The sequence below is a fragment of the Panthera uncia genome, chromosome B1 (assembly GCF_023721935.1).
Source record: "Panthera uncia isolate 11264 chromosome B1, Puncia_PCG_1.0, whole genome shotgun sequence".
Taxonomy (NCBI): domain Eukaryota; kingdom Metazoa; phylum Chordata; class Mammalia; order Carnivora; family Felidae; genus Panthera; species Panthera uncia.
This window is the reverse complement of record NC_064811.1, coordinates 34,735,922-34,751,374: the sequence shown is the minus strand read 5'-3', so window position 1 is coordinate 34,751,374 and position 15,453 is coordinate 34,735,922. Positions and strand designations below refer to the sequence as shown.

Genomic DNA, 15,453 nt, shown 5'->3' with positions numbered 1-15,453 from the left:
GTCTCAGTGTCTAATTCCAAGACTCTACCCAAGGATTCCAGTTCTTTCCTATATTGATGTGGCAGCAGTTTCTCCCAGAACGAAACAATTAATTAAATATGTATGCATGTTTGGTTGCCTAAAAGCATAATAAGGGCCCACAGGATAGTCCAGAATTCCTAGAACTGAAAATAATAGCCCTACTGGCCCATCCTGGTCCAGGTGATATTTTAGGGGATGGTGATACACTGTGTGGCATCAGCAAGACAGAGCAGTTATTCAAAAAGGCAACCAAGGTTCTAGGAAAAAATAATATACCTAGTGTATATTAAATACTTAGTGTATTGAACACTGTATCCAGGGAACTTCTCTAAATACTTTATATGCATTCACTCAGTCAATACACCAACTATTTGTTGAGATCCTTCAATCATTCAGGCACTGTTCTAGACACTGGATTCATTAGGAAATAAAACAGACAAAAACTCATGTACTTCTCAGCTCACTTTTCTAGTAGAAGAAGACAGACAAATAATTAAGTGAAACATATAGACAAGTACAAGTATTATAGAGAAAATTATAGCAGGTAAGGAGGGCCAAGAGCCAAGATTTCAGTCGTGTTTCCCATACAGCCTAATGGCTTTTACTTGTGGCCAAATCAAGAGCCAAAGTGACTGGATCTGACTTAGGTTTTCATGGCAGAACCATGGCTGCTGTGTTGTAAACCTTTGCAGAGGTTATCACAGTAACCCAGGCGGGAGATCACAGTGGCATGGGTCAGGAGGACAGCAGTGGTGCAAGTGGTCAGATTCCAAATCTCCATTAAAGGTAGAGCCAATTGGGTTTGCCAACAGACCAGATGGCAGGAGTGAGAGTGAAAGAAGCCAAGGCAGACCCCATAGTGTTGTCTGTGAATTTCGTTAGGAGTGCTTGTCCTCTGTTCCCCGGATCCTCACTGCAGACTGGTTATAACCACTCTACAGATGAGAAAGCAGAGATGCACAGAAGATACAGAGGCAGATTTCAGCACAAATAGAACATCTAAAGAGCCAATATGTAGTGACGTCTAGTGGCAGAATAGGATGCTGGGCTCATTGAGGAAACCCTTTCTGTGCCAGTGGGCCACCAGTGATTCTTAGGCAGAATCTATCATCTGCACATCCAAGGCTGCCTTCCAACTCCTAAGATTCAGATTCTCTGTGTGCTTCTCTTCACTCAGTTCTCTCCAGAGGAACATCTTAAATGTTGCAAGGGCACAGACTATTTTGCTCTAGTTAACAGGATCTCAGGGTGCAAATTGTACACAAATTAGGCAACTTACAGGTACAGGTCTCATGCTTCTATATTCAGTTTGATGCATCTTCACACATAGATCAGGATTTTATAGTCCTTTCCAATCTACATTCTTAGTTCATCATTGCAGCCCATCTGAAGACAGAGTTGTATCTTTCAACATGTTGAAAGAAAATCCTTGCAACACTAAGAAGGGAAGGGAACCAACATTTACTGTGCACACACCATATTCTCCAGGCACTTGTGTTTGATTTCAAGCATTCCTTGTTTTATTTAAACCCAGATAATAAACCTTTGTGGTAAGCAAAACAATAGCAAGTGACCTAGAGAAGTTACCCCAGGTTTTCTTTTCAAATTCTGGTTTCCGCTAACATCCTAAGGATCGAAATACCTTCTCTTTGGGGCCCTTGATCTTCCTTACTCCCAAGTGGGGAAGTCTTTTTTTTTCTTTCCTTCCTGGAACTATGTTGCCTGCACTCCATTGATTTCTCTGATTTATCTATTTCCTGGGATACCTGGGGCCCTCATCAGTTTCCCTAAGTTGGCCAATTACAAAATTCCCTCAGTTGGCCCATCTCTCTTAAAAAGTCCCCAAATTTTTAACTATCCCTTTTCAACACCTACCTAACTTCCTAAATACATTTATAGAAATTCCATCTCATTTCATAACCTAGACTCTTGGCTCTTCTTAACAGTGATACCAGTATAAATAATACCATTCTCATTTTTAAAAATACACATAAAATTGAAAACCCAGTCATCCCATTATCATTAGAGAATGTACGGTTGCCACTCTGATGGTAATAGGTCCTCATTTACTGAAGGCCAGTCACTGTTCTAGCACTTTCCATGCCTTCACTCATTTAACACTATGAACATTTAATACAACCCGGTGAGGTAAGTTGTGTTATACATTTCACAGACACAAGATGGTTACATAATGTTCTCAAGGTCACAGAGCTTTGAGTGAGCTGAGATTGGAACTCAGACACAGTCTGTACCCTTAACCTCCTTACACACCGTTCTCTGTTTCTTCTTACATTTTTTCTCCCATCTCCACTAAGGCCTTTCCTGCCAGCCTCATCAACTTTAAAGATGTTAGATGCCTTTTCCTATCAGTGCCACCAGTCAAAAGACTTCCATCTGGTCAGTAAACTAAGGAATGTGTTGTCTGTATATATTATTTCTATCTTCAGCTGTACTCAGAAGCTACACTCATTTATCACAGATCGGGGGTTCTTTTCACACCATCGGATCACTTCTTTCCCCCTTACTTCAGCACATTCTACATGCGTGAAGTTCCAAAAATCTGTTCCCCAAATATCTCAGAGTTTAATGCAGTCTTCAGTTACTCCAGCTACAGCCAGATTGGGTGGCTCTCAGTTGGTGGCAGGGTGTTCCCATTTGGGAACATTCCTTCCTATAGTTCTGCACTTTGTTTCCATTACAGTAATTCTGCATCTCTGTCCAGAATAAAGATTCGACGATAATGATTAACAAGTATTCCAGTACCACAGATACTGAAATATTAACTATTACGACCGAATATTGATATCGGGCTGGGGGCAGTGGATGATGCAAAGGTAGAACATCCGACGATGAGAAATTATTGAGGAAAGGAAAAAGAAAAAGAAAATAGTGCAACAGGCTTGGCTGTGACTTTAAATATGTCGCTGTCTTCCTCTTCACAAATATGGTTGTGATTTAAGAGAAGGACTTTTTTTTTCAGACCTGACTTGTATTTTTTCACACCAGTACAACAATTTATGGGGCAAGGTAGACCCTGGGGAGAAGTGCTATGTTATATAAACATATGCTAGCCTGCTTTTCCGACTTGTCTAGATGATATTACTGAGTTTTTTGGGTTTTTTTTTTTTTTATTTCCAGAAGAAAATATTTTAGTCACTATGGTTAGTACACCAGATTAAAAACTGAAAAGGAAGCCACATCGAGGATCATTTCATATCACAATTAATACCAGAAGCTTAGTATCGGCAAAACTTTTAAATTCATCGTGGCTTTGCAGACACGCACTGTAAAGTCCTCCCAAGCGCCGTCTGGTTCTGCTTTCCCTGGCCTAAGGGATCTATAAAACTACCGAAGGAAATTGAAGTTAAGGAACAAGCATGTGTTTTACAGAATTTCAGATCTCTTGATTGAGGTTGGTAAAGTCTCTCCGAAAAACAATAAAAATCTTTGTTGAACTCTTTGGTGTCACCCCTGTAGGAACGGTATTAATAAACAACATTAGTGTTATGATTTTCCTAAATTGTGCCGTTGCCCACTTTACCGACACGATAAATTACTTTACATATGAGGAATTTCCTGGTTGAAATAGTCCTTATTCATCTATCAGCTTTTAATTACCTAGATAGCATGTAATGATTTATCGGTCACAAGACCAGCCCTTGCCGATGGGGTGGGGCAGTGTTACGATACGATGAAGCTTCATCCAAGTTACTGTGCTTAGCCAAGGAGACTAGAGGGAACAACTACGCCGAACTCTCTCAGATGTTCTTCAGTGAGCCAGCAGTTGGGAGCCCATCCAGGAAAACATGCCGTTGGTCAACAGCCCTCATGCCCCTGACAGTAAATGAGACAGGCCAGACTTTCACAGTCCTTAAGGCAGCTGGTTGCACAGCCATTTCCAAGCCCATTTTGTAGAGAGAAGCCTACGTAGAAACACGAAGAAGCAAAGAGAGCTATGGATATGACAACTCTAATGGCAAATCAGGACATTTTGAAATTAGAGCTCTCCTTAGGGTCCTTACAAGAACTGGCATTGCTTTCTGTAGGTACAGCATATTTTCCGATAATGCAGGGCAAATGTATATTGAGTGACTAATGTATGCCAGGCTTCATATTAGGCAGTGGAGGATGCAGAGATGAATGGAGTTGGTTCTTTCCCTTAAGAATCTCATTGCTAATGAGGGGCGCCTGCCGGTGACTCAGTCGGTTAAGTGTCCGACTTCAGCTCAGGTCATGATCTCATGGTTCGTGGGTTCAGGCCCCATGTCGGGCTCTGTGCTGACCGCTCGGAGCCCGGAGCCTGCTTCGGATTCTGTGTCACCCTCTCTCTCTGCCCCTCCCCCGCTCACACTCTCTCCCTCAAAAATAAATCAACATTAGAAAGATAAGAAGAATCTCATTGCTAATGATGGCGTGCTGATATCATAAATGTAAGAGATGATATGGTACACCCAAAGTGCCATGGCAGTGAGCAAACCACAGGAAACTGAACAAAGCCTGCTGTTAGTCTCTGTTAGTCTGGCAGAGTTCTCTGGAATCATTTCTTGTATTCATTCATTCCATAAATGTGTGTTGAGTGTTTAATGGGTGCTAAGCACTGTGACTAGGTAATCAGTTAATTAGGCCAGATCCCTATTAGCATGCAGATTGAAGGGACCAGGGAATGGGAGGGAGAAACAATCACTAAGTCAGTTAATGCGTGACTAAAGGTGATTTCACAAAGTGATAGAAAGAAAACAGGATAATTTGCTAAAGGGCAGGACTCTAATGGCTGCTCCAAAATGGTCTTTTTGAAGAAGGAATGATTAAGCTGAAACTTAAAATGATACGTGCGTAAAGAACAGCATTTCAGGACCGAAGGAACAGAAGGTGCCCATGCTCTGAGGCAGGAATGCTGGAGTGGAGAGGGTGGGAAGGAGTCAGTGAGATGGGCAGAGGGCAGATCACCACACCCCCAAGCTCAGCATTCTCACTCGTGAGACCAGCACAGCTTGTTTCTGGATAACAGGCCTGGGATTCCATCAGAAATGCTCGTAAAGGAAATCACAAATGTCACTGTATGATCTGCTTCAGTAAAGCTCATAACTGAACACGATTGTTTACCTTAAGATAAAGAGATAGATCATCAGTGAGTGGTCAAAAGCTACTTTGTTCCATGCTGTCACTTCAGCTTCCTAGCGTGTATCATCCATACCAAGTTATTTTATGGCTTTTTTTAAATATAGTTTATTGTCAGATTGACTTACATACAACACCCGGTGCTCATCCCAACAAGTGCCCTCCTCAATGGTTATGGCATATTTTTTTGATATTAAAAAGGGTGGATTAAATGATAGCAACTTATTTCTCTCTCATGTAAAAGAAGTTTAGTGGTGGCAGGCAGTCCAAGGCTGGTACGGCAGCTGCACCATCATCAAGAACCAGGTTTCTTGTATTTGCTGCACTGGCCAACCTTAGTGTACTTCCTCATAGTCCAAAGTGGCTGCTTCAGCTCTAGCCACTTTACCAACATTCCAGCCAACAAGAAAGGGAAGAAGAAGAAAGATTAACCTTTTATCTTTGATGCTCTTTCCTAGACAGCACCCACCACATTTCCACTTAGATCTCACAGGCCAAGAACTAGTAACACAGTCACACCTAGCTGCAACAAGAGAGCCAGAGGAATAGAGTCTGAGCTAGAGGACAAAGTGTCCAGCCAAGAATCAAGTGTTTGCATCTAAGAAGGGGAGAGGGGATATACTGGGGAACAACTAGAAATTTTTGCCATGAAAGTCAGTAATTTTTCAACCTAAGCCATTTAACAACCTTTCTGTGTCTTTCTTATAGCTGAGTGCTTTTTGAATTTTTGAGTTTCTTAAAAATAATTTCCTAAAAGAGATGCTAACTATGTGACAGGATGGAGGTGTTAGCTAATGCTAATGGTACCCATTTTGCAATTTATGAATGTATCAAATCAACACATCATACACCTTAAACTTACATAATGTCACATGTCAATTATGTCTCAATAAAGCTGGAGAGTGAATTTAAAATTTTTTGAAAATAATTTTCTACAATCTGAACTATAGGTCGGCATGTTTCACAGATTGTATTACTAGTAATCAAACGATTGATGTTTTCTGAGATGGTTTTTGAGATAAAGAGCCATCACAAAATTATTAAAACCTGCAGGAATGAAAGAAGAGGTAAACAGATTGAGCACTGAGATAATGAACCCTGTCTTACACAACTTCCCCTGGAACATCATAACATTTTTAAATTATCTCTCTTATAATAAAAAGAATATTTGGTTACTAACTCGGTTCTCATTTTGCTTGTACTTTTAACTTTTTTAAATAGTACAATAAGATTAAAACAAAACAAATTCTGTTCTTAATTATTTTCACTGTCTGGGAACTAGATCCCTAGAAAATAAAGTTTCAGAGCCACATATATCCTAGCGCTCTTGATTCCTTTTCAGAAAGATTATTTTGCATGTTCAGCTCTCAGTATATACGTGTATAGAGTGAAATTTTACTTTCCTTTTTTAAAAAAGTTAACTTATCACTTCAGGTCCCAACTAACTCTTCCTGCGCTGCCTCCGAACATCTTTCTTAATCGTTTATTTTCTCGTTACTCCCTTTGCCAGAGGGTGGAGATACAAAGTCTGCTGCTTGCATCATACAGCTAGATGGAATATTGGTTCTGAGTCCCCCAGGGTGATCGCTCCTGCTTGAGCCCCTCACCACCATCCTGAAATGTCCACTGGGAGGGAAAGTGCATAAATGCTATGAGCTGGTATCTAATTTGCATATTTGTCTATGATTTGGAGCCATGTGCCTATTTGCTAAGAGTTTTGATTGTTTATTTGGAATATTCCAAGCCAAGGGTTTCCTTTGTCTCTGAGTAAGCAAGAGCTTCTGGGAATAATTGCAAACATACTGGAGTTTATTTGAAACACCCTTCTCCTTAGTTATTTTCTGGGTGTTCTGCTCTGTTTTTATGGAGAAAGTAATAATTCATCCTATATAAGAGCCCAAGTCAACTCAATACAACTGAGATTTACAGAGTACCTGTGTGTCAAGATCTATAATGGGTGTCAGTGGATCATTATGTGAAAAAAGAGGGTCCTCTTGGGGAGATTGAGTCTTGTGGATAAAATAACAGATCCACAGGTAATTATGATGGATGCTAATTACCGTGATCAGGATACACAGCGGCTAGCAGAAGAGGGGGAGAAAGACTTTCCAAGTAAAGGGCAGCCCAAGCAAAGAAGGACTTTGGGGTTGCTAAGGTAGAGAATGTCTGGAGCTAGAGCTGAAAAGTTAAGCAAAGACTCGGTCACAGAAACCTCCTTAAGTGTCATCAACATCATTACTTTAAGCCATGGCAAATGGCTTTTCATTGTGATGAAATACATAGTGTTCTAGAAAGTACCTGAAACCATAGAATAAAGATTTGGGTCAGAGGGCATGATAGATAAATGCTAATAATAAACTATGAGGGGTGAAAAACATTTTAAATTTTGACGCGAATATAATATGATATAATTGAAATTTTGCAAGAATTTTTTTCAGCTAAAATAAGACATCAAAGACCTTTCTCAGTAATAAGCACCAGAACATGGAACTTGGCATGTGAATTCCTCTGTCTTTGGGTTTTATCAGAGGGAGGTTTTGAGCTACACTATCCCACATGTGTAGCCCCTGAAGGATTTCAGTGGAAGTTCATGTCTTCAAGCCAAAGTTCCTATGAGCTTGAAGTTTCTCTGGTTAAAGTATCAGGTGGTGAATGTACCACTTAGTGCCGACCCAGTGATCCTTAGTTACCTCCAAATCCAACCCCACACCCAGGTACCACAATTAATTTAGACAGACAGGCTCAAGCCTCTGGGAAAGCCTCACGCAACTTAGAGACATTGACAGGGTCACACCATGGTGTTTCCCAAGCCTTGGACACAGAGACATTTTCAGAAACATTTGCAAGTTTAAATTCAAATGGCACAGTAATGTCCGAAAGCAGCGTTGATTTTGATGAGCCGATATGAAGTTCCCATACATCCGTGGTTGTGTTGCCAGGAGGAGGCACAGTTCTGATACACTAAGTCATATTCTATTTACATAAAATTGATATTTTGCCGCAAAAATAGAGATGCTCAAGTTGTGGATTTCGGTCTTCAAGGTACCAAAAGGATCCTTGTATCTCAGGTTCTGTGAATCAGCTCTCCCGGTTCCCCTGAGACTAGGGACTGAGAAAACGACCACTTGGGTAACTGAGGCTGGATGAGATGGGAGTGGACGTCGCGGACACAGAGTGGGCCTTTTCTGAAGAAATATCCAGCTGGCAGAGCAGAGACGAAGCATTGAGGCACGGTAGGGAGACAAGAGCTGCGACGTGCTTGGAAAGACCCAGAAAATTTGTATGAAAAGAAACAATACCTGAAAACCTGAGGTTGAGCACTGAATTTTTTTTGACGAAAATGATTTCGTGAGAAAGATGCTTACAGAGGAGACCAGAAGGATTAACTGAGAGGAGCAGGTGAGAGAAGTTAAGTGAGCTTTTAACTTGCTGGATGGCTTTGAAAAAAGAGAGAAGTGGGAGATGGCAAGATACGAGGGTCGCCACACCATAGCACAGACCATCCCTGCACAGGAAGGGTTACTCTACCAAGATGTTTCAGAGGTGCCATGGCCGGAAAGAACAGCTGCCCTCTTGGGTCCGACACCCTACTGACCAAATCCCAAGAAGCATGTAATGGGATATATAAGTTATATATAATAAGTGCTGGGATTTTTTTTCCCCAAAACTTGTTAACTCCCTTGGAAAAGCCCTAAATCTTCAAAGATAAGCCCTCCTACACAAAGAAAATGAAAGGTCCCATTCACAGCAGCAACAGGAGAGACTTTAGCCAGATATGTACATGGTTAATGAGAAGAAAACTAGAAAATCAGACAAATGACAGAAACACAAAGAAACAAGTTGTTTATGTTTCCGAACAGGAGGATCACTGTTGAATCATCTGTTCTTCCCAATTAGAGAACCATTTGGGAAAAAAGCAAATATGTCTTCTCCTCATTATCGTAACTAAGCCTAGGAAGATAATCCTAAATGCAGAAAAAGAGATTAGGATCTGCCTGAAAATAGTGGTTTTATCATAACTATTTTGAATGTTTCTGTATCAGTGAAAATTGATGATAATTTTGCTTATTAAAGTAAAATTCATAATTTTGATTTATGTGAGTAGCTTAGAGTCACTAAATACACTTTGGAAAATAGGGAAAACGTGAGAAAAAACATTATTCCAGTATTCAAAGGTAACCACTGTTAACATGTTGGTCCAGTCTTTTTTTTTCTTTTAATACCCTTAATTTGTACACTTAACTTTGATTAAGCAATTTATTCTTTTTTTATGTTTATTTATTTTGAGAAAGAGAGAGCAAGGGAGGGACAGAGAGAGCAAGTATCCCAAGCCAGCTCTGTGCTGTCAGCACAGAACCCCACATGGGGCTCAAACTCAGGAACCATAAGATCATGACCTGAGCCAAAATCAAGAGTAGGGTGCTTAACCCACTGAGCCACCCAGGTGATCCAACAATTTATTCTTTCAACAAATATATGTCTAAGGATAGTTCTAGTTGCCAAGGATACAGCAGTGAACAAAATCGAAAACTCTGCCCTCAGGCACTTATATTCTGGAAGGGAAGGGGGAGGAGGAGAGGGAGACGGAAACAAGTATGTCTGTTCTGTAGCACGCTGGATGGTGGTAGTAAGTGCCGTGGAGAACCGTGGTGTAGGAAAGAGGATAGAAACTACTATTGTGATGGTGGGGTGCTGTTTTAAGTGGGGGTGGTCATGGAAGGCATCACTGGAAAGATGACCTTGAGCAAAGATCAGAAGACACAGTAGGAACTGAAGCCAGGGCAGAAGGACTAGCAAATGGGTAGAGTCTGGATTTGCAAGGGAGGACGGTTTTGTTCTTAGAATCCTTACAAGTTTTAAACATTTTTTATTTGACAAAATGTACATAATTCACTACTTGTCATCTTAAACAATTTTTAAGTCTACGTAGTTGTATATTTTGAGAGAGAGAGGGCATGGGGGAGGGCAGAGAGAGTGAGACAGGGAGAGAAAGAGGATCCCAAGCAGGCTCCACACCATCAGCACAGAGCCAGATGCAGAGCTTGAACTCACGAACCATGAGATCATGACCTGAGCCAACACCCAAGAGTCGGAGGCTCAACTGATGGAGCCCGCCAGACACCCCAATCACTTTAAGCATTTTTAAGTTTGGCGGTATTAAGTGCATTCGCAGTGTTGTGCAACCATCACCACCATCCATCTCCAGAACTTTTCCATCATCCTGAACTGAAACTCCCCGTTCCCCCTTCCCCCCAGCCCCTGGCAACCACTATCCTACTTTCTGCCTCTGAATTGGACTATTCTAGGTGCCTCATTTGTGTGGAATCATAGAGTATATGTCTTTTTGTGTCCAGCGTATTTAATTTAGCATAGTGTCTTCAGGATTCATCTATTATTGTAGCCTGTGTCCAAATTTCATTTTTTTTAGGCTGATATCCAATTGTATGTATAAGCCACATTTCATTTATCCATGTATCTGTTGGTATTTCCACCTTTTAGCTGTTGTGAATATTGATGCTGTGAACATTGGTATGGGCTCTGTTTTTAAGTAGAGCAGCGCAGACTTGCCAAAGACTGGATGTGCAGTTTGGGAGAAAAGGAGAAAGCAGAGATGGCTTCTCAGGTTTGGGGCCAGAGCAGCTGGCAGAATAAAGGTTGTGTTTGTTGAGACGGGGAAGGCTGGGATTATGTCGCCTCCTTTTTATTTGACGTCGCAAAGTATTCATGTGGCTATTAAAAGTCCTCATTAATGTCGGTAGGAGACATTCCTTGTCTTCCTGCACGTTCGGCATCCTTTCCCGACTCCCCTCTAAAATGTCCTCTTTTCCAGTCATCCTACTTTTCCCCAGTTCACTCACTGAAATCTTTCGTTGATTCCGATGAGGGAAGGGGTAGTTTGACATATGTCGCTTTTAATGGATGTTGCTCAGCTTTTTTAACAGAAAAGACAACCTAGGTTGAAAAAGGATTGTTAAGGAGCCGGATCAACCTTTTCTCCCACCTCCCCAGATCACATAAACACCTCATTATAGCTGCTCCCAGGATAACTCCCTGCCAGAACACAAGAAACCAAGCAAACTGTAACCGCCCTATCTCAGGAGCATAGTCCCAAGGCTCCAGCCTTCTTGACTTTCAGTCTCTCCAAACACTGGATTGTAAGAACATATTTATTAATCAACATTTATTGAGTACCTGCTTACTGGTTAAGCACTTTGGTTGTGAGAATTCATCAAGATGTATTTCTTTCTCTTACAGAGTTTATGGTCTAACTGGAAGATAAAGAAGCACCTAGAAAATGAGTGATAGGTGCCACCAAAACGGAAGCCCAAAGTAGTGTCAGCTAACCCAAGTCTAAGGAAGGAAGTGCAATCTGATGTGAAAATTGATTAAACGGGAACATCCCAAGAACTGAGACACGTGTATAGCTAGAGATGGGGGCTGGCTTGAAAGATGACTTGTGAGAAGTCATCAGAAGTCAGGTAGACAAGGTCTTGAAATCATGTTAAGGATTTTGCCCTCTATCCTCAGGGCGGTACGAAGCCACTGAATGGGTTTAATCCAAGAAGTGCTAAAATCTAATTTGTACTTTGGAAGTGTCCCTCTGGCCTCAGTGTGGAGACAAGGCTAGAAGCAGAGCAACACTGGAGTCAGAGGTCTAGCTTGCAGGCTTTTAGCAAGGGTGGGCACATTTTTGGACTGGGATGATGGCAGCAGGGTTGGCAAAAAGTACGTAGTAGGTCCAAAGATACTGTGCACAACGGAAGCTGGTGGTATAAAGAGACCAGACTAGAGCCCAGTTTTGCATCATACACAGTTGGTGACGAAGCCATTCTCTAGATAGAGTGCACGACGGAAGAGCAGGTTTGGGGGGAGAACAGTGTGTGTTCAGTGTGAGACAGATCAAGTTCAAAGTAACTGTGCAACGTTCAAGTTCAGAGCTGGACAGTCTGAAGTACAGGCAAGAGATGTAAGCCACGGGAAGAGATTGTGACTGATCCCCATATAGACAATAGAAAACACTAACCTTCTCAGGGTGTGTGTTTACGTGATACCAGAAGCCTCCTGACAGAATAGCAGGATATCTTACCTTTCCCTTTGTTTAGGGCTCTTTTAGACAATTAGTTTTCTAATAATTACAGTCTGTGAACAGCGTCTTTAACAGCTAGGATAATATTCTCTAATATGGGTATACATTTACATAACCAGCCACATGGTGTCCTGTTAGTGATGTTTTGCTATTTAAAAGAACCCACAAGGAATATTTGCATTCCCCCAAATTAGCTCCATGGGATGTGCTAGTAAGCAGACTGTGGCAAACGTATTCCATGGTAGATAAATACATTTAGAGAAACCTTGATTAAAAAAAACATTCAGGGGGCGCCTGGGTGGCGCAGTCGGTTAAGCGTCCGACTTCAGCCAGGTCACGATCTCGCGGTCCGTGAGTTCGAGCCCCGCATCAGGCTCTGGGCTGATGGCTCGGAGCCTGCAGCCTGTTTCCGATTCTGTGTCTCCCTCTCTCTCTGCCCCTCCCCCATTCATGCTCTGTCTCTCTCTGTCCCAAAAATAAATTAAAAACGTTGAAAAAAAAAAAAAAAACATTCAGGGGTTCCTGGCTGGCTCAGTTGGGTGATCAAGTGTGACTCATGAATTTGAGCCCCACATTGGGTGTAGAGATTACTTAATAAAACTGGAAGGAAGGGAGGGAGGGAGGGAGGGAAGGAAGGAAGGAAGGAAGGAAGGGAGGGAGGAAAGGAAGGAAGGAAGGAAGGATGGAAGGACAGAGAGACGGACAGACAGGAGGAAGGTTGGTTCAGTAGAGGTCTTTACAGTGATTTCTCAAAGCCTGAAATATGCTGCTTTGTGATGTGACCCTTCAAGAGGGTGCTGCTATGGTTTGCTTATACCTTTACTAAGCCTTGGGACATTACATCAGCTTTTCGGGGGTAGTGGTCTCAGGACTAGTGACCACAGAAGTCTCATGGGATACTAACCTATATGCAAAAGTTGTCTCAAATTTCAGCACATAGTTCCAGAAACTGAATTATCAAATTAACAGGAATGAATATGTTTATGTACTTGATGCACATTGCCAAATACCTTTCCCAAAGGTGAGTACATTGCCAATAGAAATATAAATTGTTACAAAGAGCTGTTGCCCCCACACCAGCTGTGATAGTGAATTGTTTAAATCTGATCTAATATGTGGTGTTTCTATGACTACAGAGAAGCTCAGCACTTTTCCATGTTTCTCGTTACTTACTGCTGCTTTTGTGAAAATCTTCTCTGGTCTTTAGCCTCTTTGTTGGGACCTTAGCTATTCTTATGAAGACAAATGGTCTATTTTTATTATCAGATATTAATGCAGAATTTCATATATTTGTGGCATTCTCCCAGTTTCTTGTTTATCATTTACTTTTTAGTTATGTTCTTTTAAAATATGTGGGACTTATACATTTTTATAAATCCATTCTTTACAGCATTTCTTTTTGTAGGTTTTGTGTGTGTGTGTGTGTGTGTACTGTTTTTAAGCTTAGAAAGGCCTTTTATAAAGCTTTATCTAGACACTTAATAATCACTTCTTGATTTTTGGTTGTTATTGACATAAAGTCTTAGCCTCCTTGGAATTTATATTGCTGCCCTCCCTGAAAAACAACTAAGCAAGATTTATAGCACTCTTTTCTGAATAATTTTCCCTTCCTAAATTAATATATTATGCCCAGACAGTCTTTAATAATTGTTATGAAAAAGATAATTTGTCTCCATTTCTTAAATTAGCAAATTGAGATGAATGGCAATTTATTTATTAGTGGTCAGTTACCTTGGTCAGTTTCAGTCTTGAGACCAGCATGTATTGTGACATTAATGCGACAAAAACCATTACATTTACAAACTGGCTCAGACTTAATTTGATACTGTGACAAAAATTTTCTTCCTCAAAGCTCATAGGAGAGATCACTAGAAAGTAAAAAAGACCTGGGGTGTTTTAAGAAATTTGAAAATTAAATGAAGAAAGGAAAGTCTGTTCATCTGTGTCAGTAATAAAAGCAGCCACTCTACCAACACCATGGGGTTTCATTCTTCCAGCCCGCTTTCTAGCTGAGGAAGCAGAGGCTGGGAGTTACTAACCACAAATGGGAGAGCAAGGAAGGGCAGAGCCAGGACTCCTTCCAGGGCTGTTTATCATCAGTCCTGCTCCAATCAGGGTCCTAGGAGATAGTCTTAGGACTCCCCAAAGGGCCCTGTCTTTTAGACAACATCTGTACTTTATCCAAGAATAAGAATCCTAGTGCACCTGGTGCACCTCTGACGTTTATAGTGTAAAAAGAGGGTTAGCGTTAAGAACCACATCCCCAAAGTTGTGTAGGCAGGTAGCACCTGTAAATTCTCTCTCCTACAAGACTGAACTTGGGGGCCCTGAAGGGGAAGAAGTGTTTCTCTCTAGTGTGGGAACTAGGTGCTAGGGGATCGCCTCAGGTGGGGCCGAAGGTAAGCCCCTCTTATCTGGGCAAGCCCCTTGGCATGGCCAAAATACCCGTCCGCGCCTGCTTTCCCAAATGTTCTTTCCCTGCAAGTTCATTCACGTGGAAGTTTCAGAGCAATTCCTCCTTCCTCCGAACCTGCGTTTTCAGGTTCTCAGGCTGCGTTAGTTCATTTGGGGAGCGCGCACGGTGCGATGGTGAGCCAGCATCGCTGTGCAGAGACAAGCGCTCGTTTGTTCCCAGCACAGGCCTGTGCCCTCCGGTTTACCGGCTTTGCGGCGACTTCGGCTGATCCTTTCTCAAGTCCCCCGGGAGCCACTTTTGTGGCAGCCTCCATTTGGCTTCACAGGGCCTCGAGGAGGGGCCGTGGGGGCCGCTTGGCATGGCCCAGCAGTCTCCCACATTCAGAGCAATTTGCAAACTGCTCTCGGAGGGAGCCCGAGCCCAGCCCCGAACAGGCCGCTCCTGTTACCCCCATTGTCTGCGGGGATCGGGCGCCTTTCCCCAGCTGACCTGCCTGCGAGTGGCGAGATGTGAAAAGTTAGAGACAAAAATGGTCTCTACAGACTGAGGGGGAGCTTTCTTGTACAGAAAGGAAGGAAATACCTCTGTGGGATTTTATTTTTTCTCCCCCCCCCCCCCCCCCCCCCCCTTCATCCAAAAAATACAAAGAGACTCTGTCTTTAATGCGAATGTCGGCTTTAAATCTTTTAGGTTTGGATTAACTCTGCAAAAGAAAAAAAAAATCTGACAGGCTTTCAGATATGACGCAGAAAAACTTTTTTCCCCTCAATTCATGTTGTTCATTTGTAAAGCCAAAGGCTGGTGGACTGAA

General features: G+C 42.0%; 1 protein-coding gene across 6 annotated transcripts in view; it reads left to right on the top strand.

The window, feature by feature from the left end:
- Positions 1-15,453, top strand: part of ATP8A1 (ATPase phospholipid transporting 8A1) — a 229,420-nt gene that overhangs the window by 199,374 nt on the left and 14,593 nt on the right. Inside the window, exon 34 of one of the 6 annotated variants that reach the window (XM_049630438.1) lies at positions 3,160-5,461. The exons of the other annotated variants lie outside the window; for them this stretch is intronic. Coding sequence (XP_049486395.1) covers positions 3,160-3,174 — 15 coding nt within the window. The 3' untranslated portion in view covers positions 3,175-5,461. Of the gene's footprint in view, positions 1-3,159; positions 5,462-15,453 lie in introns of those variants that run through there. 6 annotated transcript variants of the gene reach the window in all.